The sequence below is a fragment of the Myotis yumanensis genome, unplaced genomic scaffold (assembly GCF_028538775.1).
Source record: "Myotis yumanensis isolate MYYU_CA2020_CCGP unplaced genomic scaffold, mMyoYum1.0.hap1 SCAF_10, whole genome shotgun sequence".
NCBI lineage: Eukaryota > Metazoa > Chordata > Mammalia > Chiroptera > Vespertilionidae > Myotis > Myotis yumanensis.
The window spans coordinates 30,188,296-30,210,546 of record NW_027223761.1 but is presented as its reverse complement, the minus strand read 5'-3'; the positions used below and the strand labels follow the sequence as shown (position 1 = coordinate 30,210,546).

At 45.2% G+C, this 22,251-nt stretch overlaps 1 protein-coding gene across 1 annotated transcript in view; it reads right to left on the bottom strand.

Moving 5' to 3' along the window:
- SERGEF (secretion regulating guanine nucleotide exchange factor) overlaps positions 1–22,251 on the bottom strand; it is a 191,574-nt gene that overhangs the window by 152,226 nt on the left and 17,097 nt on the right. Inside the window, 2 exon segments of the mRNA XM_070428210.1 lie at positions 16,989–17,147; positions 22,038–22,100. Of these exon segments, the coding sequence (XP_070284311.1) occupies positions 16,989–17,147; positions 22,038–22,100 (222 nt within the window).

Below are 22,251 nucleotides of genomic sequence, written 5' to 3'. Positions count from 1 at the left end.
CCAACTCCCCAAAGAGAAAATAAAACCGAGAACAATAAATAACTTTTCCAAGTCACACAGACTACTCAGAAGCAAAGCCAGGCATTCACAACTTGCAACAAATCATTCCTGAGCACTTCCTCACTGCCAGGTGCTGTCCCAGGTGCTAGAGGCCACGGCACTGAACAAAACAGAGAAAACTCCCTTCCTTCACAGAACTTACATTCTAGTGCGGGGAAGACAGACAATGGACAAAAAACAAAAACAAAAAAACACACATAGAACACATCCCCTGGCATATGACTTAGGTGTTAGAGAGGAATGTAAAGTAGGGAGAGGAGACAGGTAGAGCTGGGAGGGAGGCGGAAGCCCGGGACCTGCATGCAGCTCCCCACTCCCTGTCTGCAGCTTTTCCTCTATAGCAGCGGTTCTCAACCTGTGGGTCGAGACCCCTTTGGGGGTCGAACGACCCTTTCACAGGGGTAGCCTAGGACCATCGGAAAACACATATATAATTACATATTGGTTTTGTGATTAATCACTATGCTTTAATTATATTCAATTTGTAACAATGAAATTAGGGGTCACCACAACATGAGGAACTGTATTAAAGGGTCGCAGCATTAGGAAGTTTGAGAACCACTGCTCTATAGCATCAGATCTTTCTGAAAGGAAGAATCTTAAATGTAAGAGACCTCAGCCAATGCTAACTACCTCTCAGGGCTGTGATGAAAAGGGAGACAATACACATGCATGCACTTCGTAAACTCTAAATGGAGGTGCTGGTAACATATGATGACTATCACTCTTTCTCTAGAGTCAGTTTACAAAGAGCCATCATGTGAGGCTGGAACACGATTCCCGGTCCTGAGGGGCCTACCCTGGCTGAGTGCAGGGCTTCCTGCGCCTCCAAGGGCCCAGCAGCACATCAGCCGCCACTCACACCCAGCAGCCACTTGACACCAGAGAAAACTTCCTGATTGAGGCCAGTGCCTCTGCAGATGTTTCCCAAGTCATTTCACATTCAAACGCCAAAGCGTCTTCGCATACTTTTAAACTCTTATTAATAACACTTTAAAATGCAGATTGCTGCCTAATCTTAGCTGCGTAATTAAAAAATATATAATCTTGCTTCTCTCCCTCCCAGCAAGAAAGGAAACTGTACCCCAGGGTTTCTGCAGCGAAGAATCACACCCTGCAGTAAAACTAGTAGGAGGCGCAAGGAGGGGAGGCAGTGGGGAGAGTTGAAGCTAAGAAGTGAGGCTAATTCCTTAATTTTAGAGAAAATGAAAATGAGGCTGAAGGAGGGAAATGATTTGCCTAAGGACACACATGTATTTTGGCAAAGCCAGAACCAGAATCCCAGTTTCCTGCTTCCCAGTAGACTCTGACTTCTGCCTCATGGCGTGGAGGAAACGCTGCTCACCAGGGCGCATTCGCAGCACAGAGCCCATCAGTCCGCTGACCTCAGGCCGGGGAAGAGGACAGGAGGAAGACAGACTGTAAGTTCCTGGAGGGTAGGAATCTTACCTATGTGACTCTCCTTATGCAGTGAGCACTGTTCACCTGGAGAAACAGCCAGAGGTTGCAGATGTTCAAGGGGATTATGGGAACGGGGTTCAAAGTTCTTTACGTTCAACTTAGATTCACAAACTATCACAGGAAAAAGGGACTCCATGGCACCCTAACCCAACCATCTGCTTCCAGAAGGGAGAAGTGAGGCCCAGTGAGGAAAGTGACTGATTTATCCAAGGTCACTAGTGAGTGAGAGGGAAAGCAAGACCAGATCCCAGGCCGCCCTGACCTCTAGTACATCCTGTCCACAGCTTCTCAGAAAAATACCCCCAACTCCGCAGGGTTCTCCTCTCCCTATCTAGAACTGCCGTCCCTGACCCAGACTTCAGTTACTGCCCATTGCAAAAGATCATCAGCAGTTTCCATCTCTGTGAAGTTACAAAACAAGCCAAACACTGCACCCAGCTGTTGGTGAGGCCGAGTTTTCCACTGATGACGATGACTCACAGCGCCCGAGCTGGAGGCAGGAGCTGGGAATGAGACTTAGCAAGGGAAAGCCGCAGTTCACAAGCACGCCTGGGCCTGTAGAGGAATGCTTGAGTTCCTACAGTAAAACCCCAGGACTTGGCTGTGGGAGCACAGCGCCCCCTGCAGACCACCATGAGGCCAGGCAGCAGCAGGGCCAGAGACAAACCATAAACTGGGGCCAGCCATCCTGCCAAGCCCACCAAGATATCAAAGCTGTTATATTAGCAAGCCAAGAGATCCCACCCCCCGCCCCCAGAAATATTTTTTGCATCCTCAGCTTCCAAAGAGAAACTGGGTTTTGGTGCATGGGAGGCCCAGGTCAAGAACTTCAAGTTGGGGAGACAAAGGTTGGCCCCAACCTTTTGGGGCCAATAATTCACCCAAGGGCAGGAGCAAGGAGGGGAGGGAGCCTATCCTGGGATGTCAGTTCAGGGTCAACTAGTGACGTTTCTGAACAAGACTTTGGATGGCGCCTCTCAAATTTCTTCTAGCCCCACCCTCGGGAACTCTCCCAGGGTCCTCCTGAGACGTGGGTATAAGAGACCTATTGGAGACCTAACAGAGCTGCACTCATTGAGTAGGAGAGCTGTTTCCCACCCCCAAACGTCAGGACACTTCAAGGGAGAGAACTGAGCAGCAGAACAAGGTTAGAAGAGTCCATGGAAGTGATGATGTCCATTTCGCTGTCAATGGTTTGGGATTTGCCACTTGTTTCAAGCAGAACCACTAAGAAGAACCAGAGTGACCAAGCACCCACCAGGTAAAGAAAGATAATCCGGAGGCGGGAGTCCCAGTAACTTCAATCAGGGAAGGGGGACGCCTGGGATCAGAGTCCACTGTCAAAGCTGGTGGGCTGTGTGACAAGCACTGACATTATATTCAAATTGTTCATCTGAAGGTACGGGGCCTTGCGGTTTGAAGGGCCGCCAGCCCAGATCCATGGTGGGACAGACTGTTTCCTTCCACATCTGCTAATTTCCCTCCCACTAGGCTCTCTGCTCCCATCTGCCCCGCAGGCCCCAGGAGAAGCCCCTTTTATCAGCACCCACCTCCTGTATAAACCTAACATGGTTTGAGACTCCCTCTCAGGGCCTTCCCCTTGAGTCACACCAGACACAGTGAGGACCAAAGCCACAGAGCCTTCCTTGGAGAGGCTGACTTCCTCCCAGGCCAAGGACTGGAAAAGGCATCTGCTACACAGGATTTTTCATTTCATAGGATCAGCTCCAACCAAATCAGCAGAGCACTGTTACTATGGACCATCTGTCAGGACCCGGAAACAGCTCTGTTACATAAAGGGGCTGGTGTAATGAAATTTGTTAAGCTGGATTCTTCCTCTAGACCAGTGGTTCTCAACCTTCCTAATGTTGCGATCCTTTAATATAGTTCCTCATGGTATGGTGACCCCCAACCATAAAATTATTTTCGTTGCTACTTCATAACTGTAATTTTGCTACTGTTATGAATCGTAATGTAAATATCTGATATGCAGGATGTATTTTCATTGTTACAAATTGAACATAATTAAAGCATAGTGATTAATCACAAAAACAATATGTAATTATATATGTGTTTTCCGATGGTCCTAGGCGACCCCTGTGAAAAGGTCATTCGACCCCCAAAGGGGTCTCGACCCTCAGGTTGAGAACTGCTGCTCTAGATGAAGCCCTTGAAGTCTCTCTTGGGAGGGGCCATGTGGGGCAGTGGAGGGGCACAGGGAAAGGGACCCATGGGGCCCTAATCCTGGCTCTGCATCCGTTAGCTGTGGGGCCATCTCCCCGAGCTTCTGTTTTCTCAAATTTCAAATAAGGATGAAATGGTCCTTCCCAGCATTATAATTCCACGACTTAGGATTTTTTTTTTCACCAAAATGGCAAAAAAGTAGGCTTATGCTGATATTAGTTTTGTAATAAAAAGAGCAGTGCCTTCATATGTGTGGGCTTAAAAGGGAGAAGTGGGGAACTGAGCCAAGGACGCTGGGGCTGGCTGGAGGAAGTGAACAGAGGAGAAACCGAAGGTTGAGACCTCTGTCAGCGCAGGCAGGAAAGGCCCAAGCAATCTCCAATGATTTCACTGGGAAGCAGAGCTGTTCGTGAGCCCCGGCCTGTGCACCCGGTAACTTCCAGTTTACAGAGTGCTTTCCTAAGCAGGACCTTCCTGGAGCCTCACAACACCCTCGAAGCTGACAAGGTGACGCTGCTGGCCTCCATTTCCCACTGGGCAAAGTACGGCTAAGACCTGGATAAGGTGGGTCCACGGCTCTTCACCACTCTTCAGTCTCCTCGCATGTGACATGGGAGTGAGCCTTCCTCGGCAAACTATAAGGATGAAGCAGGTGATTTTTTAAAGCCCTGGCACACAGCACATCCTTGATAAATGCAAGGAACCCTCCCCAAACACCTCCGTCTCCTCAGGGTGGGCGGGGGCAGCCCTACAGTGGCTCATCTTCAGGCTCCTAGGAAATACTCAAGCTGAAAGGAACATGGCGGCTCCCTTCCCTGTGGCCCGAGGCACCTTCCCAGGAGGCAGACCAATGCGTCAGATGACTCCAGTCCCTAGTGATCAAATGGATTCTAATAATCACCCCAGCTCATAGGGGACAGGGCTCCCCCAAGAATCCAGAGTACCTCAAAATCAGCCAGAGATAAGAAATGAAGCAAAAAACAAGCATGAGGCCTCAACAGGAAAGCCTCTCCTCCCTTGCTCCTGTGTATCACCCTCCCTCCCACACCTCAACTTCACTGCCCCTTCCATTGCTCACAGAATAAAGCCTGAATGAGGACGAGTGCCTATGATACTCGAATGTTTCCAGTCCCTTCTCCTTCTGTCTGGTCCCATGTTGAGCAAAGTGCACCAGGGATGCCCGGTCGGCTCGGCGTGGCTCAGTGGTTGAGCATTGAACTATGAACCAAAAGGTCACAGTTCGATTCCTGGGTTGTGGGCTCGATCCCCAGTGTGGGGCGTGCATTGGGCAGCTGATCAATGATTCTCTCTCATCACTGCTGTTTCCATCTCTCTCTCCCTTCTTCTCTGAAATCAATAAAAATATATTTTTTAAAAAGTGTGCCAGGGTGTACTTCCCACTTCTATGACTTTGTCCTCAGTATTTCCTTCTGCCTGGGAGGTCCCCCCCTCACCTCTGCCTATGCAATAAATGTTTGTTAAAAGAAAAGGTGAAGGAAGGAAGGAAGGTGTGACTGAGTGAGTGGCGTAACATATCCCTGTGAGGCAGACAAATTAAGGATTATGATTCTCATTCAACAGATGAGGATATTCAGGCCCAGAGAGGCTAAATGACTTGCCCAGGATCACACAGCCAACAAGCAGCCAAATCAGAACTGAACCTGGCTCTTGAGGACGACTTTGGCCACGTCAGGCTTCCTTCTGAGGTAAAAAGTCGCTCTCATATTAAGAAAAAGCTGATCCAAGATTCCTCAAAATGGGCCACTTTCACCTTGGCACACACCCGAGAGCACTCTACGGCACTGGCTGGCACTCTGATTATTGAGCGTTCCCGTGAGACAGGCAAGGTCCCCTAAGAAAGGGCAAGCACAGTGCCATCTGTCGGGAACCTAAAATGATGGCGAAATTACAGGCTGGTCACTTAGAGCTCACTTTCAGAGGGTTCCTGGAACAAATCAACCCAGCCAGGAAACAGGAAGAGGACTCCTTGAATGGAGGTGCCAGGGACCTCCGAGCCCTTCCCAGACAATCTGGTGAGCTCACAGCATCCTGCTGCCCCCACCCACTGTGGACAGATAGGGAGGCTGAGGACCCACGGCAAGGCCTTGCAGACAGGCAGAGGCAAAGCTGGCCCCAAGCCCTGGGGCACCGGGCCCGCTGTCAGCCTCAGTGAACTGAGGCTCTCGGCCTGGGCTTCTCTGAGATGGTGGGAAGAGGGCAGGGCTGCACCTGGGTCTCCTAAGCACAGTCACTGAAAATGCACAGCTTCCACATGAAAAGTTAAAGCCATCCCATGGAACTAGCCCCCATTGAGCCTCTCCTCTGGGCCAGTGGAGGGCCAGGGATAAATACAACAGACCAAGTTCCTAATCCCGAGGGGCTCGCGTTTGGTGAGGACAGAGTGACAAGTAAGTAAACAAGAATGGCACTGTGGTTTCAGGCAGTGAGAACTGATCTCATGAAAAATAAAGCAGGTGGGAGTAGACTGTGGCTGGGACAGACTGGTGGTGGCTATCTGCAATAGGGTGACATTTGGGCAGAAAGCCATGGGGGTGTGGCAATAGCTGGTGGGGATCAGAGATGAGCACTTGGGCAGAGGGGACCACCAGAGGAAAGGCCTCTTCTCAGACATAAACCTGACCTTGCAGGGTTGAGGAGTATGTAATTGGCAGCACCTGGCAGAGCACCTAGTCCATGGCAAGTTCTTGGCAAAGTCTGGTTCCCTGCCCTCCTCTGACCCTCTTGGATATTTTTTTTAAAAAGTCGTTCAACAAATTGTGCTAACTCGTGTCTTATTGCAGCGTGCCTCTGACAAGGCCCTGGGCCTGCCCATCTGTTGGGTGTAAAAGCTGTGACATGACCCTTGGCAACGGTTCCGGCACAGCACAGCCTGATGGGAGGGCCTTAGCCTAGATGAGAAAAGGGCAGACAGGAGGAGAGCAGAAAAGGCAATGGACACTGCCCTCACTGCAGGTGGGAGGTGGACATCGTTAGAACCAGACACTCGAGACACCTGGATCAAGGCAGCGCGTTAACTCCTGTCTCCTTCCCTTCTTACTTCTGGCTCACTGGCCCAGAGCCCAGGCCCTTGTCTCCTGACTCACTCATAGGGCAGCCAGCTAGAGGCCAAACCAATGGCAGTTCTGGTCACAAGCAAGGAGATAACTGGGTATTATTACCTTATGGTGAGACCTTAGGTAGCCCCCTTCCCTCCCTGGGCCTGAGTTCTCCCACCCATAAAAGGAGAAAAGGGCCTGGGTGACCTCTGGGGTCCTTGCCGCTCTGACCTTGCTAATTCTGACTCTGGAAACTGACCCAATCCCCCCTCACCCCCAAGGCTTTCTGCCTGCCTACTGCTGCCATCTGGTGGCCCTCCAGGGTCAACTGCACTTGGCTTTAACAGGCCCCTGACAAGCCCCCTTATTCAAATGCAACTATTTCTAAGAGTGAATCCTGCTCCTGCTTCAGCTTGACACACTGCACTTCTCCAAACCGCAGATCAATTGGTATTCACTGCCAAACTCAAAAACCAAAAATAACACCAGAACTTTATCTCTCTAGGAGAGATGACACACTGCAGCTGAGAGTCTGACCTCCCTACTCAAAGGGAGGAAGTGACCTGCCCAAGGTCACACAGCTGCCTGGCTCCCAGACCAGCTCACAATTCCACTTTACCACAATGCGTAGGGCTGGTGGGCACCCTGGAAACCAAAATTAAGTCAGTCCACAGTCAAGGAAACAAAGCCTTTGAAAGGTGGGAAACAAACTATCAGGATCCCTTGCAAACCTCAAGAAGTGGTAAGAAAGAGTATGTCAACATGTGAGCAATGCTTGCAGAAATTCACCGGAAATAGCAAACTGGCAGTGCCCAGGTTATCTCCTAACCTTGGAGAGCCTCGATCACAAGGACACCTGCAGGTCTTCCATAAGCCAGCCTCCAAGCCACCACCGCAGCCTGAATCCTAGGCTAAACAGCTCCCCAGAGGACAAGAAAGACACACTGGGGTGGCACATGAACTCCTCAGGATAGAGCTTTATAGCTTGTCTTCTCCACCTTCAGGCCTCTCAGCACCTGGCCAGAGGAGCTCAGTAAAGGTCTACACAGGCAGATCCCTTAGATTCTTATGCAATCATGGGAACTGTCCACCCTTTGTGGACTCAACTGACCACACTCTTGGCTCTGCCTGCAGCCTTCTCCTGAATCCCATAGTGCAGATCCTGAAAAAAACATACTGTAGGTCACTTGCCTTTTCTGGCCTCTATTATCTCACATATGCAGCATAACTGGGCTCTACTGGATCATCTTAAACGTCCTTTTAATTCTAAAATTCTAGAATTTGAAACCAAATCAAGGCCAATCAAGGCTACTCTTCATCTTCACCTGCAGGGCAGATATGAGAAAGGAGAATGTAATCAAACAATACTTCCCTCTAGTGGTTAAATGCTGTCACTACACTCTCACAGCTCTGAGCCCTACCACTAAACTCTATTTAATCCCACCCTGAACTCTGAACAGAAATCGGCTTGCCCTGGTACAAAGGAGCAGGAGAGAAAGCAAGGACACCAGGCCCCAGGAACCAATGAGGCCTCTGAGCAGGTTCCACACCAGTGGAGAAATTCTCCATCTTTATAAGCAAGTATATCTTGGAGCCCAAAGGACCTTTTGTGACCTCTATCTCCTCTCTTCAGACGAGGAAACCAAGGCGCAGGGACATTTAGAAGGGACTTGACTGAGGTCACAAAGCTGACTCAGAACTGGGCCAAAAATAGATGCCCGCTTCCCTGCCTCCTTCCACAGTCTCTTGCCTCTTTTCCATGCAACCTCCCAACTGAGGCCAGTGGAAGTGACCCGTCAAGGACTCAGACACAGGAATGGGTGGCAAAGAGGCCATCCGTGTACTGAGGGGCAATTTTATTCATTAACTTTAACATTTATGGGGGATATAATCAAACTGAAAATTATATGGTCTGCATAGAAAATATAAAAGAAAAGAAAATCCATTCATAATCCTACCAATCAGAGATAATATTCTGGCATATTTTTTCTAGTCTTTTCTATGCAAACATCCTCTTTTGAAAAATGGAAGTTATGGTGTGGTAAGTTATTATAATGTACTCTTTTCACTTACTATAGCATGAGCATATTTCTGTCACTGACTGCCACTCTAAAACATTCTAGTTAATAGCTATATGTTCCAACATGTGGTTGTACCACAGGTTTACTTAACTAATCCCCCTACAGTCTCATTTGTTTCCATGCATTTGTTTTTGTCATTATAAATTAGGTTACAATGGATGGCAATATTCTTTTTTTTTTTTTTTTTTTTTTTTAGGGAGGGAGAGAGGAAGAGGGAGAGGGGGAGCAGGGAAGAGGGGGAAAGAAGAAGGGAGAGAGGGCAAGGGAGAAAAAAAGATGGCAATATTCTTAATATTTTAACATCCATAATTATTTCCTTAGCCAGTTTTATGTATGCTTATATATGAATGACAAAATTTCAGAGCTGGAGTGGCCCTTAGAAATTATTATGTCTACACCTCCTATTGCCCAAATGGGGAAAAGGAGACTGGAGATTTTTATGTCTTGCCAGAGGACAAAAAGACAGCAACAGAACCAAGTCCCAAACTGTCCACCCCTTCAAATGTGACCTTCCAGAAGGATTTCACACCCTTCCTGAACACCCTCACCCACTGACCTCTCCTTCCTCTGAAACCCTAGTCCTTTTAGTGTTGGGGCCACTCCTCTCACTCTTTGTCGTATTTTTTTTTTATTCTTCCACTAAATATTTAATTTGTTCAACCAACTATAAGCTTCCTGAAGGTAGTTCTGGATTGTGTATTCGCTTATATTCTGTAGCATAGTGCTATAGACATGTAAGTGAGCATTCCACAAACACCAGCTGAAGAATCAAGGGTAACTAAGAATCACCTTCCTTGCTTGGGAAAGTCACTAGCAAAAGCTGGAGAAAGAGGCTTCTTGGAAGAGTAAAGGATGTTCCGTTAATGAGTTAAAATATGCTGAGACACACACAACTTGAAATCAGAGCAGCATCCTTGGGGACAAAAGACCAGGTTCAAATTTTAGCTAACCAATCAGGGCCTTGTCTGTGCAGCAAGGATAATAAACACCCATCTTGCCAACTTCACATGAGAAAATGGATGTGAAAGCATTTGATGGTGATAAAAGTGGTCCATGAGAGCTATGACTTGCTATCCTATATAATAAAAGGCTAATATGCAAATCGACCAAACAGTAGAATGACCAGTCTCTATGACCTGCACTGACCACCAGGGGGCAGATGCTCAACGCAGGAGCTGCCCCTGGTGGTCAGTGCACTCCCACGGAGGAGCGCTGCTCAGCCAGAAGCCGGGCTCACGGCTGGCAAGCACAGTGGCGGTGGCAGGAGTCTCTCCCGCCTCTGCAGCAGCACTAAGGACCCCTCGGGGGATGTCTGCCTGCCAGCTTACATCCATGTGGGGAGTGGGCCTAAGCCAGCAGGTGGACATCCCCCGAGGGGTCCCGGGCTGCAAGAGGGCACAGGCCAGGCTGAGGGACTCCCCCCAGTGCATGAATGTCATGTAACGGGCCTCTAGTGTATTATAAATGGAAATGCAGCTGCTGCTGTGAATCCTGGATTGCCTCCTGACCCTCACTCCTGGGGCACTATCTCCTGGTTTCTATTCCACGCACAAATCCATTAAGGGAATCTATGGCTATGCATTTCAGGTAAGATTCAGTGTTTTCTTGAATCAGAACTTCATGTACAGAAGGAACTATTATTCCTGTTCAGGCCCGTGGGTGTGACTGATTAAGTCACCCTCACTTCCTCATCATCTCTAGAGAGAAGGTGACAAGGTGGACAGGGCACTGGACTGAGAGCCACAAGACCTGTGTTCTGTCCTGGCCCCTTCCCTCACTCCCTGTGCTTCCCCCTCTTCAGTCCTCAGTTTCCCCACCTCTAAACTGAGCGGTCAGGCCAGCTGAGCTCTAAGTTCCCATCCATTCCTGACATTCTAGGGATTCTAGAATAAAAACAAATGACTTCAATAATAAGTAAAAATTATCCATTTCAAAATAGTCCTTTGGGCTTGGTTTGACTTTCAACCTTTGGATTTTCAAAGTTCTAACGCACAAACATCATGAATTCCAAACCACCTGCTTTAAATAGAGACCATGAGGTCAGAATCTCCCTGAGCTCGGCTGAGGTTTCATGACATATGGCCCCAAAGAAGATGGAGTGATATCCACTGTCACCCCATTCTAGAAGGGATCTAGGTGGGGAAAAAAAAGAAAAAGAAAAATCAGCATTAGATGTATATTTATAAACTTGGATTAGTGTGAATCAATGGCTAAACTTGAATTTCACTAGTGCTTAGACATCAAATGCAATAAAATATTTCTCGGTCTATGACACCTGAAGAAAGGAGACTGGTCCCTTCCACATATGTCATGCAATTCCCCATGTTAGAGAAAAGTATAAAAAACATCTCAACTAAAAAATATAACCAAGAACCAGGAGGACAGTGATGGGAAGGAAAAGTTTTACTGAAAAGCAGAATGGGATTCTAGCTTAAATGCTGCCATAAAGTCATTTTCTCTCCTCTTGGTTTCAGTCATTTCATTTGCAAAGTGAGAAAGTTTCTTCTTCCATCTGATTCTCTAAAATGTCTAAGGTTCTAGGACTTTTTTAGGTGACACTGAAGAAACCGCAGAATGTCAAGTACTCTGTGTTTGCACTCTTTCAATCCACAGCCTTTGTGAGACCACAAGACTACCTTGGGATTCTGCGTGGCTCAGGGAAAGCTTCAGCATCCCAAAAGCCAAGGGATTCCAGACATGCCCACCAGCACTGCATTAAGGTTCCGAACTCGTGTAAGTCATTGCTCTCAAAATTCTAATTAATCACCAGCAACCAGCACTTAGCAGTTTTAAGCGCTCATCTTCCTGCACCCTCCAGGAGAGTTCTGAATCAACCTGCTACCTATCCAGAGACACTCATATCCTCAGAGCCCTCTGCCGGAGAGAGAAGATATGAGCATCTGACCCCCAGAGGGCTCCAGAGTTTCAAAGGACAGAGGAAGGGCATTTGTACTGAACTGGCACAGGAGCCCAGTCCTGAGCTGGATGCTGGACGCATCTCAGTTAGTGCTCAGACGAGGTCAGCAATACCTCTCCATTTTCCCAATGAAAAAATATAAATGAGCTCAGAGAAGTTAGGTTTATTCATCTGTCTGACATTTACTGCGTACCTACCTCGTATGTGCCAAATATTTTCCTACGCACTGAGAATACAATGCCGGGCAAAACAGACATGGCCCCTGCCCTCATGGAGCTAACAGTCTAGTGGGAGGAGGAATTAGTCATAGAATGCTACAAAACACAGCACAAAGGAGAGGTTGTAGTGCTCTGAGAACAGAGAAAAGGGTAAAGTGATTAGTCAGAGATGTCAAGGAAAGTCCCCCTGAGGAGGTGATGACTAAGCTGAAGTCTGGGGGGGAAAAAAGGACATAACTAAGTCAACATGTCAACATGGAGGGGTATGGGGATAAGTGTGCCAAAGAGAGGGAACACCAGGTACAAAGGCACGACAGTGAGACATGCATGATGCACTCAAGATACGAAGGGAAGGCCAGAGTGGAGATCAGCCAGAGATCAAGAGCTGGCACGGTAAGAAATGGAGCTGGAAAGGGAAGCAGAGGGCAGAATACAGAAGCCTTGTAGGGCAACTACGGACTCCGTTTTTATCATAAGAGCAATGGGAAGCCATTGGAATGTGACACAATCGGTTTGAAAGGATCTTCCAACTGAGGTACAGAGAACAGACTGGAGGGGAGAGGAAGTGGGTGTGGGAAGATGAGGACACCAGTCAGAGGCCTCTGCAGATCCAGGCCAGGGGTGACAGAGGCGCTATGGTGGCAACAGAGATGCAAGCGGTGGCACTGCCCACAGCCACTCAGAGCTGAGATCACACCCAGGCCTGACTACAAAGTCTGTGTTTCTCTCCACCTTGCCATTTATTCACTCATTCAGCAATTAGTTACTAAGCATCTACTAAGTGCCAGGCCTCTGCCAGGTGCTGAGGACACAGCCATGAATAAAACAGACACTGCTCTCCTGGAATTTACAGTCACGACATTATTAAACAAGTAAGAATACAAATAAATGTAAACCATTACAAACTGGGATGCGGAAGGAACAATAGTGTGATCAGAGATTTTAACACAGAAAATTACCTATAAGGCCACAAAGCTCTTCCAAACTTGACAATATAAAAGGGCCACTTGCCGGCTGCATGTAACGAAAGGCTTTGGGAAACTGCCTGTCAGAGCTGGGATGGAGCATCGGCAGCCCTGGCCAGCTCAGGAGTCCTCAGAAGCTGGTATCTCTAGTTCTGCAGAGACCTTGTTGAAACAGAGGTCTAACTGCTACCTCCTCAATACACTCACATATCCCAACCTCTCACTTACGTGCACACACAGTATTTTACAATTAGTGATCTTTCACACAGATTTGTTCATTTGACCCTCATGGCAGCCCACTTGTAGGATGCAGGCAGGTTTGCATATCCTGCTTGCGAGATGAGGAAACTGAAGCCTAGAAAGGTGAAGTGATTTAACCAAAGTCACCAAACTAGGAAGGCACCCAGATCTGCCATCCAGCTCTCACTAGCAGCACCTCAGGCCAGGAAATCATGAATCTGGATAAGATGGCTGCAGGTCTCTGAACCTGGGTAAAATCCCCCAGGGGTCCCATGAAGTTCCTGAGAACAATGATCAGGGATGTCACGCAGCCTGGAAAAGGTTTCTAGAATGCAGCTCCGCCAGCCTGAGACACAGGTACCCTAGCCAACTTTCCCAGATTAGAACAGGTTCGCTGGGACTCTTTCCAAGTGCCTCTGACTAACAGAGAAAAGTATTTTTCCATCGCAAACACTGCAGGCAGGCACCAGACTCCTGAGGGGGGAGGGCAGAGACTGCATCCCGATTCCTGTAGAGACAAACTGTAGTCATCCTGATACCATGTGAGCCGCCTCGCTAAGCACCTACCCCTGGGGATGCCAGTCTTGGGCAGTGTTTCTTGATCTTGGCACAACCAACATTTGGGGCTGAATATTGCTTTGTTGAGGGGGGCTGCCCTTGCATCGTAGAATGTTTAGCAGCATCCCTGACCTCCACCCACTGGATGCAAGTGGCACATCTATTTGTGACAACCAAATATGTCTTCAGACATGGTAAATGTCCCCTGGGGAACAAAATCACCCGTGGTTAAGAATCACTGGTCTAGGGCCTATGGAGAAGGGGAAAAGCAGGGTCCATTCCCTTCTTCTCATCCTAACCCATCCCATCTTACTGGACAGAGAGAGCGCAAACTCTTCTTTAATCAACATCACACAATCAGTGCCTTCCCAAAGGAGACTGGGAGCTAATGTGGCCTGCAGGTGGGTCCTGGGAACAATTCGCCACTGGAGCGTGTGGAAACAACTACCGTCAAATAACTCCTTGTTCCACCAATGAGCTGCTTCTGACCAAGTGAGCCAATCTTGTTCCCGTTAACATGAACGGCCGAGTCTGACAAAACTGGAAGCCCTGGGTGTTTCTTCTCAATGACACTGGGCCCGGGCAAAGCTTCCACTGCTGCCAGATGGAGCACAGCACTGGCAAATCAGACAGCAGCAGACTCTCATTTACCCAAAACTCAGCACAACCGCCAGAACATGCACACATCCCAGCTCCTAGCCATTCTGGACTTAGGAGAAAGGGGAAAGTGACAAAGTACATAAACAAGCGATCTGAGTTAACAAGTTAATTAAACAGCTGAAACGAACAAAAAATCACACTCTCAAGTGGAGGTGGGGACCTGAAGCTGTGTGACTCAACAGTGTCACAGCGTGGGTTCCAACCTCTCACCCTGAGGGTCGGGCTGTTGGCCCAGAGGTGGAAACCAGCATCAGCTACAATGTGCCACCGCTGGAATCAAAGAAGTGGCATCTTTATGTCTTTCATTAGTTAGCTACCTAACTAGTTCAAGGGTTTACTGACAGACTCAACCAAACTCACTACCATTTGGTAGTAAGAGTATTTCACTACACTGCAATTCTTTGCAGACTGACTAACCACAGAACACCCACCTATTACTCATAGGACTGCTAGTTTCTATGCTGCTTCTGCACGCTTTACTTGGCTCCACTGTTGCACGTCTCATACTGCAATACACTAACATTTCACAACAGGTCTGTCTCCCCCAGTGGGCAGTGGGCTCCTTGAGGGCAGGGTTCATATCTAGTACAAGGCATGGTATGTAAACAGACCCTCACCATTTGTATGATGGGTTCATGGATGCATGGATGGTAAAATCTTCCATCTCTATATTCTTAGACTTAAGCCTGTCTACACATTTGTGGGAGGGCATGACCCATGTCTTCTCTCCTGTTTCTCTAAGGTTTATAAAGAACATTGCTCAATAGGTTCCAATGAAACAATGACTGACTTGCTTGGCCTCTTGAATCCAAAGAGACAAACTGAGGCCTTCTGTTCATGAACCAGTGAGTCCAAGGAAAGAGGTCAGAAATCCTAACTGTCCATCTACCCTGCTGCATACGTATTCAAATGTGTTTTGCCTCTTTTAATGAGACACAATTAGATGCAGGAATCGAATATATTCTTTACTAGGCAGTAGAGATACAGACATGAGCAGGACCAATAGGGTGCTTTCCCTCACAGAGTTCACTATCTGCAGGAAAAGACAGATATTAACAATTATACAAAGCAGCAGCTATTATGCTCAGTGAGTCTTTTTAAGAAAAATGTAGATGTTGCCAATTTTTAAGTAGTCTGAACCTTTTTAAAGAGAATCAAGATTTTTTCCCCAAAATAAATAACACGCTTTCCTTAGAGCGTCCTCTGAAGTTTATTACATGGAAAGTTAATTATACACCTCGGTCATATAGGCCTCTGTTCCACAGTGATTGTCATTTTTTTTAAAGACCAATTAAAAGCATCACATCTATGAATACTCCTAAGTCTATGTCTGTGTGTTCCAATGTGTGGTATGTGTGACATCCCAAGGATAACCGAAGCTGACCGGAAAACCTATAAAAGCCAGGAAGTACTGGAATAACAGTCACCAGATATTTGGGAGTCTAGAGAGTCAAGTAGCTCATAAGCAGGCGAAGAGCAGGCCAAGGGACTCCTGAGAACCCCTGAAGTTCAGAGGCCCTGACACAATAATGGACCTTAAGAATTACAAGTTACCCACCTGCAGGAGCTCTAGGAAGGCAGGAAAGAGGAAAAGCCACGGCGGGGCGGGGGGGGGGGGGGGGGGGGGGGGCAAACACCTCAAGAACAAAATCAGAAATATGAAGACCAGAAAAGGAGAACCGCCCTAAGGGAAGGATGAGAAAAAAATGAAGACTCAAAGAAAAGATAAAAATGCCAAAAGCTGGCCCAGCCAGTGTGACTCAATGATTCGACATCTACCTATGAACCAGGAGGTCACCATTGGATTTCCGATCAGGGCACATGCCTGGGTTGCAGGCTCCATCCCCACAGCGGGGGAGGGTGCAGGAGGCAGCCAATCAATGATTCTCTCTCATCATTGATGTTTCTATCTCTCCTTCTCCCTTCCTCTCTAAAATCAATAAAAATATATTTAAAAAAAAATTTTTAATGTCAAAAGCTGGGTGGCATGACATGAGAAGATAACATGTGAGGGAGTATATGAGATGTCTGAATCAATGTACATAGTTTATTAGCGTTAATAAAATTTTAAATCAAAATACCGTGCCAGCTAGGACTCAAAATAATTCTCCTGCTTCAATCATGAAGTAACAGTGGTTGGCAAAAGTAGGTTTACAGTGGTAAGTCTGTGCGAAACACAGAGTTTATTCTTGTATCACTATTTATTCATTTTTGTATTTTCCATACAAACAACGGCAGAGAGTCATCTCTTTAGCTATGACAAGGCAGACACCACAACAGCCTGGAAAAATTTCTGGGTGATGCTTGCTGCAATGGGTTCCTTCTCAAAACTTCATACACTCTTGGGGCCAGAGAAGGTAATAACCTAATGCAGCCTTGCTTTTTGGGGTGCAAACCTGTGATCCAGGGAGGAAAAGTCACATACCTGGCTGACTGCAGAACCAAATTCTTGGTATCTCCCCTCCCCGTTCCTAAAAGCTTTTCATCAGTAAAAACCAACATACTTAATCCTGAACATTTATAGCTGTTTAGACAGCTGTCCAGCACAGCTACTCTTACTGACCACAAATTCTCCGCTGCTCTCTTACCTGTCTGAGCAACCAGGTGTGTCCACCCACTCCACACAGCAGTGACCTTTTCATTCTGAAAACAATGTGCTTCTATTTTCTGAGGCACAGGAAGGAAAGCAGCCTGGGAAGCCAGCTGCCCGTGCTTGTTGCTTCCCCAAACATACAGGTCTCCTGAATCTTAAACAAGCAGAAAAGGAACAAAAGAGGTGAAGGAACATTAGCCCAAAATGATGGAAAAGAAAACAAGACTGAAAAAAAAAGTGGTTCAAAGAAGTTGTATTGTTTTTATGCTACAATGTTGAGTAGAGCAAAGCAAGATAAAAATTTCATATACAGCATAATATAGGATTTAATTCTCTAAATAGGAAACAAAGCCAAATACTCACAGTAGTTTGAGCTTTCAGATTCCACATATAAGTGAAATCATGTAGTATTTGTCTTTGTCTGACTTGTTTACTTTTTAAGCTTAAACTTTTTAAACCTAAAATTTCACAATATGCCCTGTCTAGCAGACACTATATAATGGAATGGGAATGTGTGAGCTTATTTTTCCATTAATTCATTCAACAAATATTTATTCAACATCTACCATGTGAAAGGTTATTTCTCTATATTCTATAGCTTTTAAAATACATGCTTGCAGCCCGGCCAGTGTGGCTCAGCAATTCAGCATCAACCCAGGTTCAAATCCCAGTCAGGGCACATGCCTGGGTTGTAGGCTTGGGGGGTATGCAGGAGGCAGCCAAGCAATGATGCTTCTCTCCCATTGATGCTTCTATCTTTGTATACCTCTCCCTTCCTCTCTCTCAAAACAATCAATAAAAACATATTAAAGTAATAATAAATAAATAAAATATATGCTTACATTACCTTTTGTTAGAAAAAATATATTAACTTTTTGAAGTAACACGTTAAAAATATTATTTAAGCTTAAACTTTTGTTTTGTTTTAAATTTTTTTCCAATTACAGTTGACCCTCAATGATTAATTAGTTCCAGGAGTACCGCTTAGTGGTTAGACATTTATGTAACTTACTAAGTGATCCCCCCGATAAGTCTAGTACCCATCTGGCACCATACATAGTTACTACAATGCTATACTTTACATCCCAGTGACTGTTTTCATAACTACCAATTTGTGCTTCTTAATCCCTTCATCTTTTTTATCCAGCCTCCAACCCCCCTCCCATCTGGCAACCATCAGTTTGTTCTCTGTATCTATGAGTCTGTTTCTGTTTTGCTGATTTTGTTTTTCAGATTCCACATATAAGTGAAATCATGTAGTATTTGTCTTTGTCTGACTTGTTTACTTTTTAAGCTTAAACTTTTTAAACCTAAAATTTCACAATATGCCCTGTCTAGCAGACACTATATAATGCTACCACATCACGTCTGTGTGGCACTTCAGCTCACTTGAACATCACAATAATCCTGTGATATAAGCAGGAATGTAACTGACTTTGTGATTTAATAGAGAAAGAGCACATTCAGAGTCAAGTGGCTTCTATTCTCGGATCTGCTAACTAGCTATTGACCTTGGACAATCACTTCCTCCCTAAGCCTTAGTTTCACCAGCTGAACACTGGAGGTTAGTCTACAAGGACAAACAATATGATTGATGACACCAGTAACAAGAGAGACTGGCGGGCAATTGTGGCAAACCAGAGGGCACATGCCTGTCTAAAAGGCATTCAGGTTCAAAAAAATTTCTGAGATTCACCAATGAACTTATATGCATACTAGAGGCCCGATACACAAAATCCGTGCAAGAGTAGGCCTTCCTTCCCCTGGCTGCCAGCACCAGCTTCCCTCTGGCACCCGGACCCGGTCTTCTCTCTGGCCGCTGGCAGGTACCTGGGACCCGGGCTTCCCTGACAGCCCCAGCTTCGTCCAGAAGGACGTCCAGTCTAATTAACATATTACGCTTTTATTATTATAGATAGGCATTACCCATGGACACAGACAATAGGGTGGTGAAGGCCTGGGGCAGGGCGGGATCTGGGTGGAGGAGGGCAATGGAGGGAGACAAGAGGGGGACATCTGTAATACTCTCAACAATAAAGTTTTTTTAAAAAGTGGGGGGGGGGGGGGGAGGACTTAACTGGAAGCCAAACAAAATGGGGCCATAGGCTATAATTAGACCATGAATCTACAATTTGTGACTCCTTTGGTGATCTCTAAGGGCTTTTCCAACCCTAATGTTCTAAGGTTCTATAAGGTTCCTCACACGAGGCTACTGAGCACTTGAAATGTGGCTAATCCAAACTGAAATGTGTTGTAAGACAAAAAAGCGCAATGGATTGCAAAGACTTACTATAATAAATAAATGAATAAATAAAGCATAGCTCATTAATAACTTCCATATTGATTACACATTGAAATAATATTTTGGATATGCGGGGTTAAGTACAATGTATTAACTAAAATTATTTCACCTGTTTCTTTTTTACTTTTCAAAAGGTGGTTCACATTGTATTTCTACTAGACAGCACTCTTCTACAAGATAAATTAACCAAGGCTCCAAGATGTTAAACGACTTCCAAGATCATATGGATAATGAGGAGTCAGCAGAATAAAGAAGCCAGGTCTTCTGCTTCCACTGTATTCTGTGACCTTCCAATAAAGCGCTACAGTACTGCTTGCCCTAGGGTACTCTGGTATAGTCTCAAAAACTGATCAAAAGCCAAACAGTATCAGTATAAAGGGCATTAGATTCAGGGTTCAAGGCCCAGATCTGCTGCTCTGTCACTCTGACATTGGGCACATCGCTTCACATCCTGAGCCTCTATTTCATCAAGTCTAAAATGAGGGAGTGTAAATACGTGGAGCTTCTTTATCACCCAGGTGACCTTGCAGCACTGACATTCTGCACTTCTATGGTATATTTCATGCAGCCTCTCTGGGCTTCACCAGGGTTTGCAAAATATGATCCTTTTCAAGAAGGCAGAAGAGACCTTCAGATAAGTCTCAAGTCATTAAATGGCCTGGTTAGCTACCAAGATGCCATTGGCCATGAGCCTGTGTCTGTAATAAGCTTCTATTTACCTTAGTAAGTCTAAACCATCTTTTTGCAAACACAGAGGGCCTTCCACATGCGGATCATTACACTGTTGCAAAATTAAAGTCTGCTGCAATGTCAAATAGTTACATAACCTACAGCTCCAAAAAAAGGTTTCCAGAGCACTGAACAAGACCCAAGGTGTTAAAAGCTTGAACTAGACGAGGAAAGAGGGATATTAATCTTGACAATTTTTAACTAACATTAAAAATATCCAAAAACAGCCCTGGCTGATTTTGCCGGTTGGTTGGCCATCTTCCCATGCACCAAAAGGGTACCGGTTCAATTTCCGGTCAGGGCACAATCACAGGTTGCTGGGCTCAATCCCTAGTAGGGGGTACAGGAGGCAGCTGATCGATGTTTCTCTCTCACATCTTTGTTTCTTTCTATTCTCTTCCTTCCTCTATCTCTAAAAATCAATTTAAAAATCTTTTTTTAAAATATCCAAAAACAATTCACTTTGTGAATATACTAAAATCACTAGATTGTACAACTTAGAGGGAAATTTTACACATGCATTACATCTCAATAAAATAAAAATTTAACATTTGTTTTAAAAACACCAAAATAAAAGTGCTCCATATATGGAATAAGTAACTTTACAAATTACATGATTTTTTAAGAAATTGATATTATAAGCAATTAGAGAATCTCTAGATTTCAAATTAATTAGAACAGAGCAGAAACATCTCTTAGCCTACTCTTATCTCAGAAAAGAATGCCTTCCCCAACCTCATTGACTGTGGGACATGAACTAGTCACTTCCTGCCATGGGGCCTCCAGTCCTTCCTTTATAAGTGGCATTCATTTCAACTCAACTCTTTCAACATATATGTATAGATCTAGCTAATATGAAACATAGGCTAAAAGTAGGTATTTCTTTTCTTGGCTGTTTTAAATTCATTATGTAACAAACTATATGTAGTTCAGAGTTTGTAAAGTATTTAAGCTCTTACAATTATGTCTGTACTTTAGAAACAATAACAGCTTCTCAGTGGGGCTGCATTGCAAATCTGATGTTGAAGAAATTAATATGAATTAATTTACATATACTACGTACATACCTTAACTTCCACATAAAACACTATGCATGAAAGTCGTTTCCCTTTGCTTAAAAATGTAACGCATTTAACTCTGTGTGAGGTCTTAACCAAAATAAATTTCTCAAAGCTATAGTCTCCAGTCTACCAGCAGGGGGCAGAGGAATCTGGGCTTTGAAAAAGACAACCTTCACTTTCCAGAAAATACTGTATTGACTGGGTGTGTCAAATGTATGGATGGATGTATAGCTAGACAGATATAGTGTGAGAGAGAAAAAAGGTTAGATAAAGGAATAGGTCAAAGATATGGAATCAAGAAATAAATAAAAATACAAAGTAGAATAGAAAAGCATACATAACTAGATTTAGATATATGGATACATAGATTAGACAGATACAAAGATAAAATATCAATAAAAATAGAGATATATAGTTAAATAAAATAGATAAATATAGAAAGAACAAACAGGGAGGTAAATGAATTTGAAAGGTTAGTTTGAGATTAAACAGAGAGGATAGCTAGAGAGTTTACATAGTTATATTAGACATTTAAATAGATTAGATGAGAAAAAAAGAAATTAATAAATAAATAGATTAAATGGATAAGATAACAATATGTCACATATAAATTTACTGCTGGTTAATGATTTGATAATCACAATTACCCTGAAGGGAAGATATTCTTATCCCTATTGTACAATTGAGAAAACAAAATCAGAGAAAAGGAAGTAAGCCCATATGGGTGTGTCACATGTACTGTCATATTTAGTTCTCAAACTATCCATGAACTATTTCATAGACAAGGAAACGGTCCCACGAGGGAAAGTGATTTGCCTAAGATCACTCGCGTAGTGACAACAGAATTCTGCCTCCAAAGTCTGTGCTCTTCCCTCTGGTACCCCAATATCACCCCTTAAAGGAGAAACATAGAGCTGTGATGGCACATTAAACTGAAAGAGCTGGTACCTACCTGCCAACGAAGCTGAGTGATCTGACCCAGCAACAACACAAATTGCTTTAGAATTCTCTAGACCTACACAAAAAACAAAAAAAATTTTTTTTGAAATTACATTTATAATAGAACAAACGGGGCAGAGAAGGGGCTGAGCAACACCAGCAGGGCCTGGGAGAACCTCTTAGCCAGTGCAGGCAGGTCTGAGTCGGAGCACTGCCAAGAAGATGGC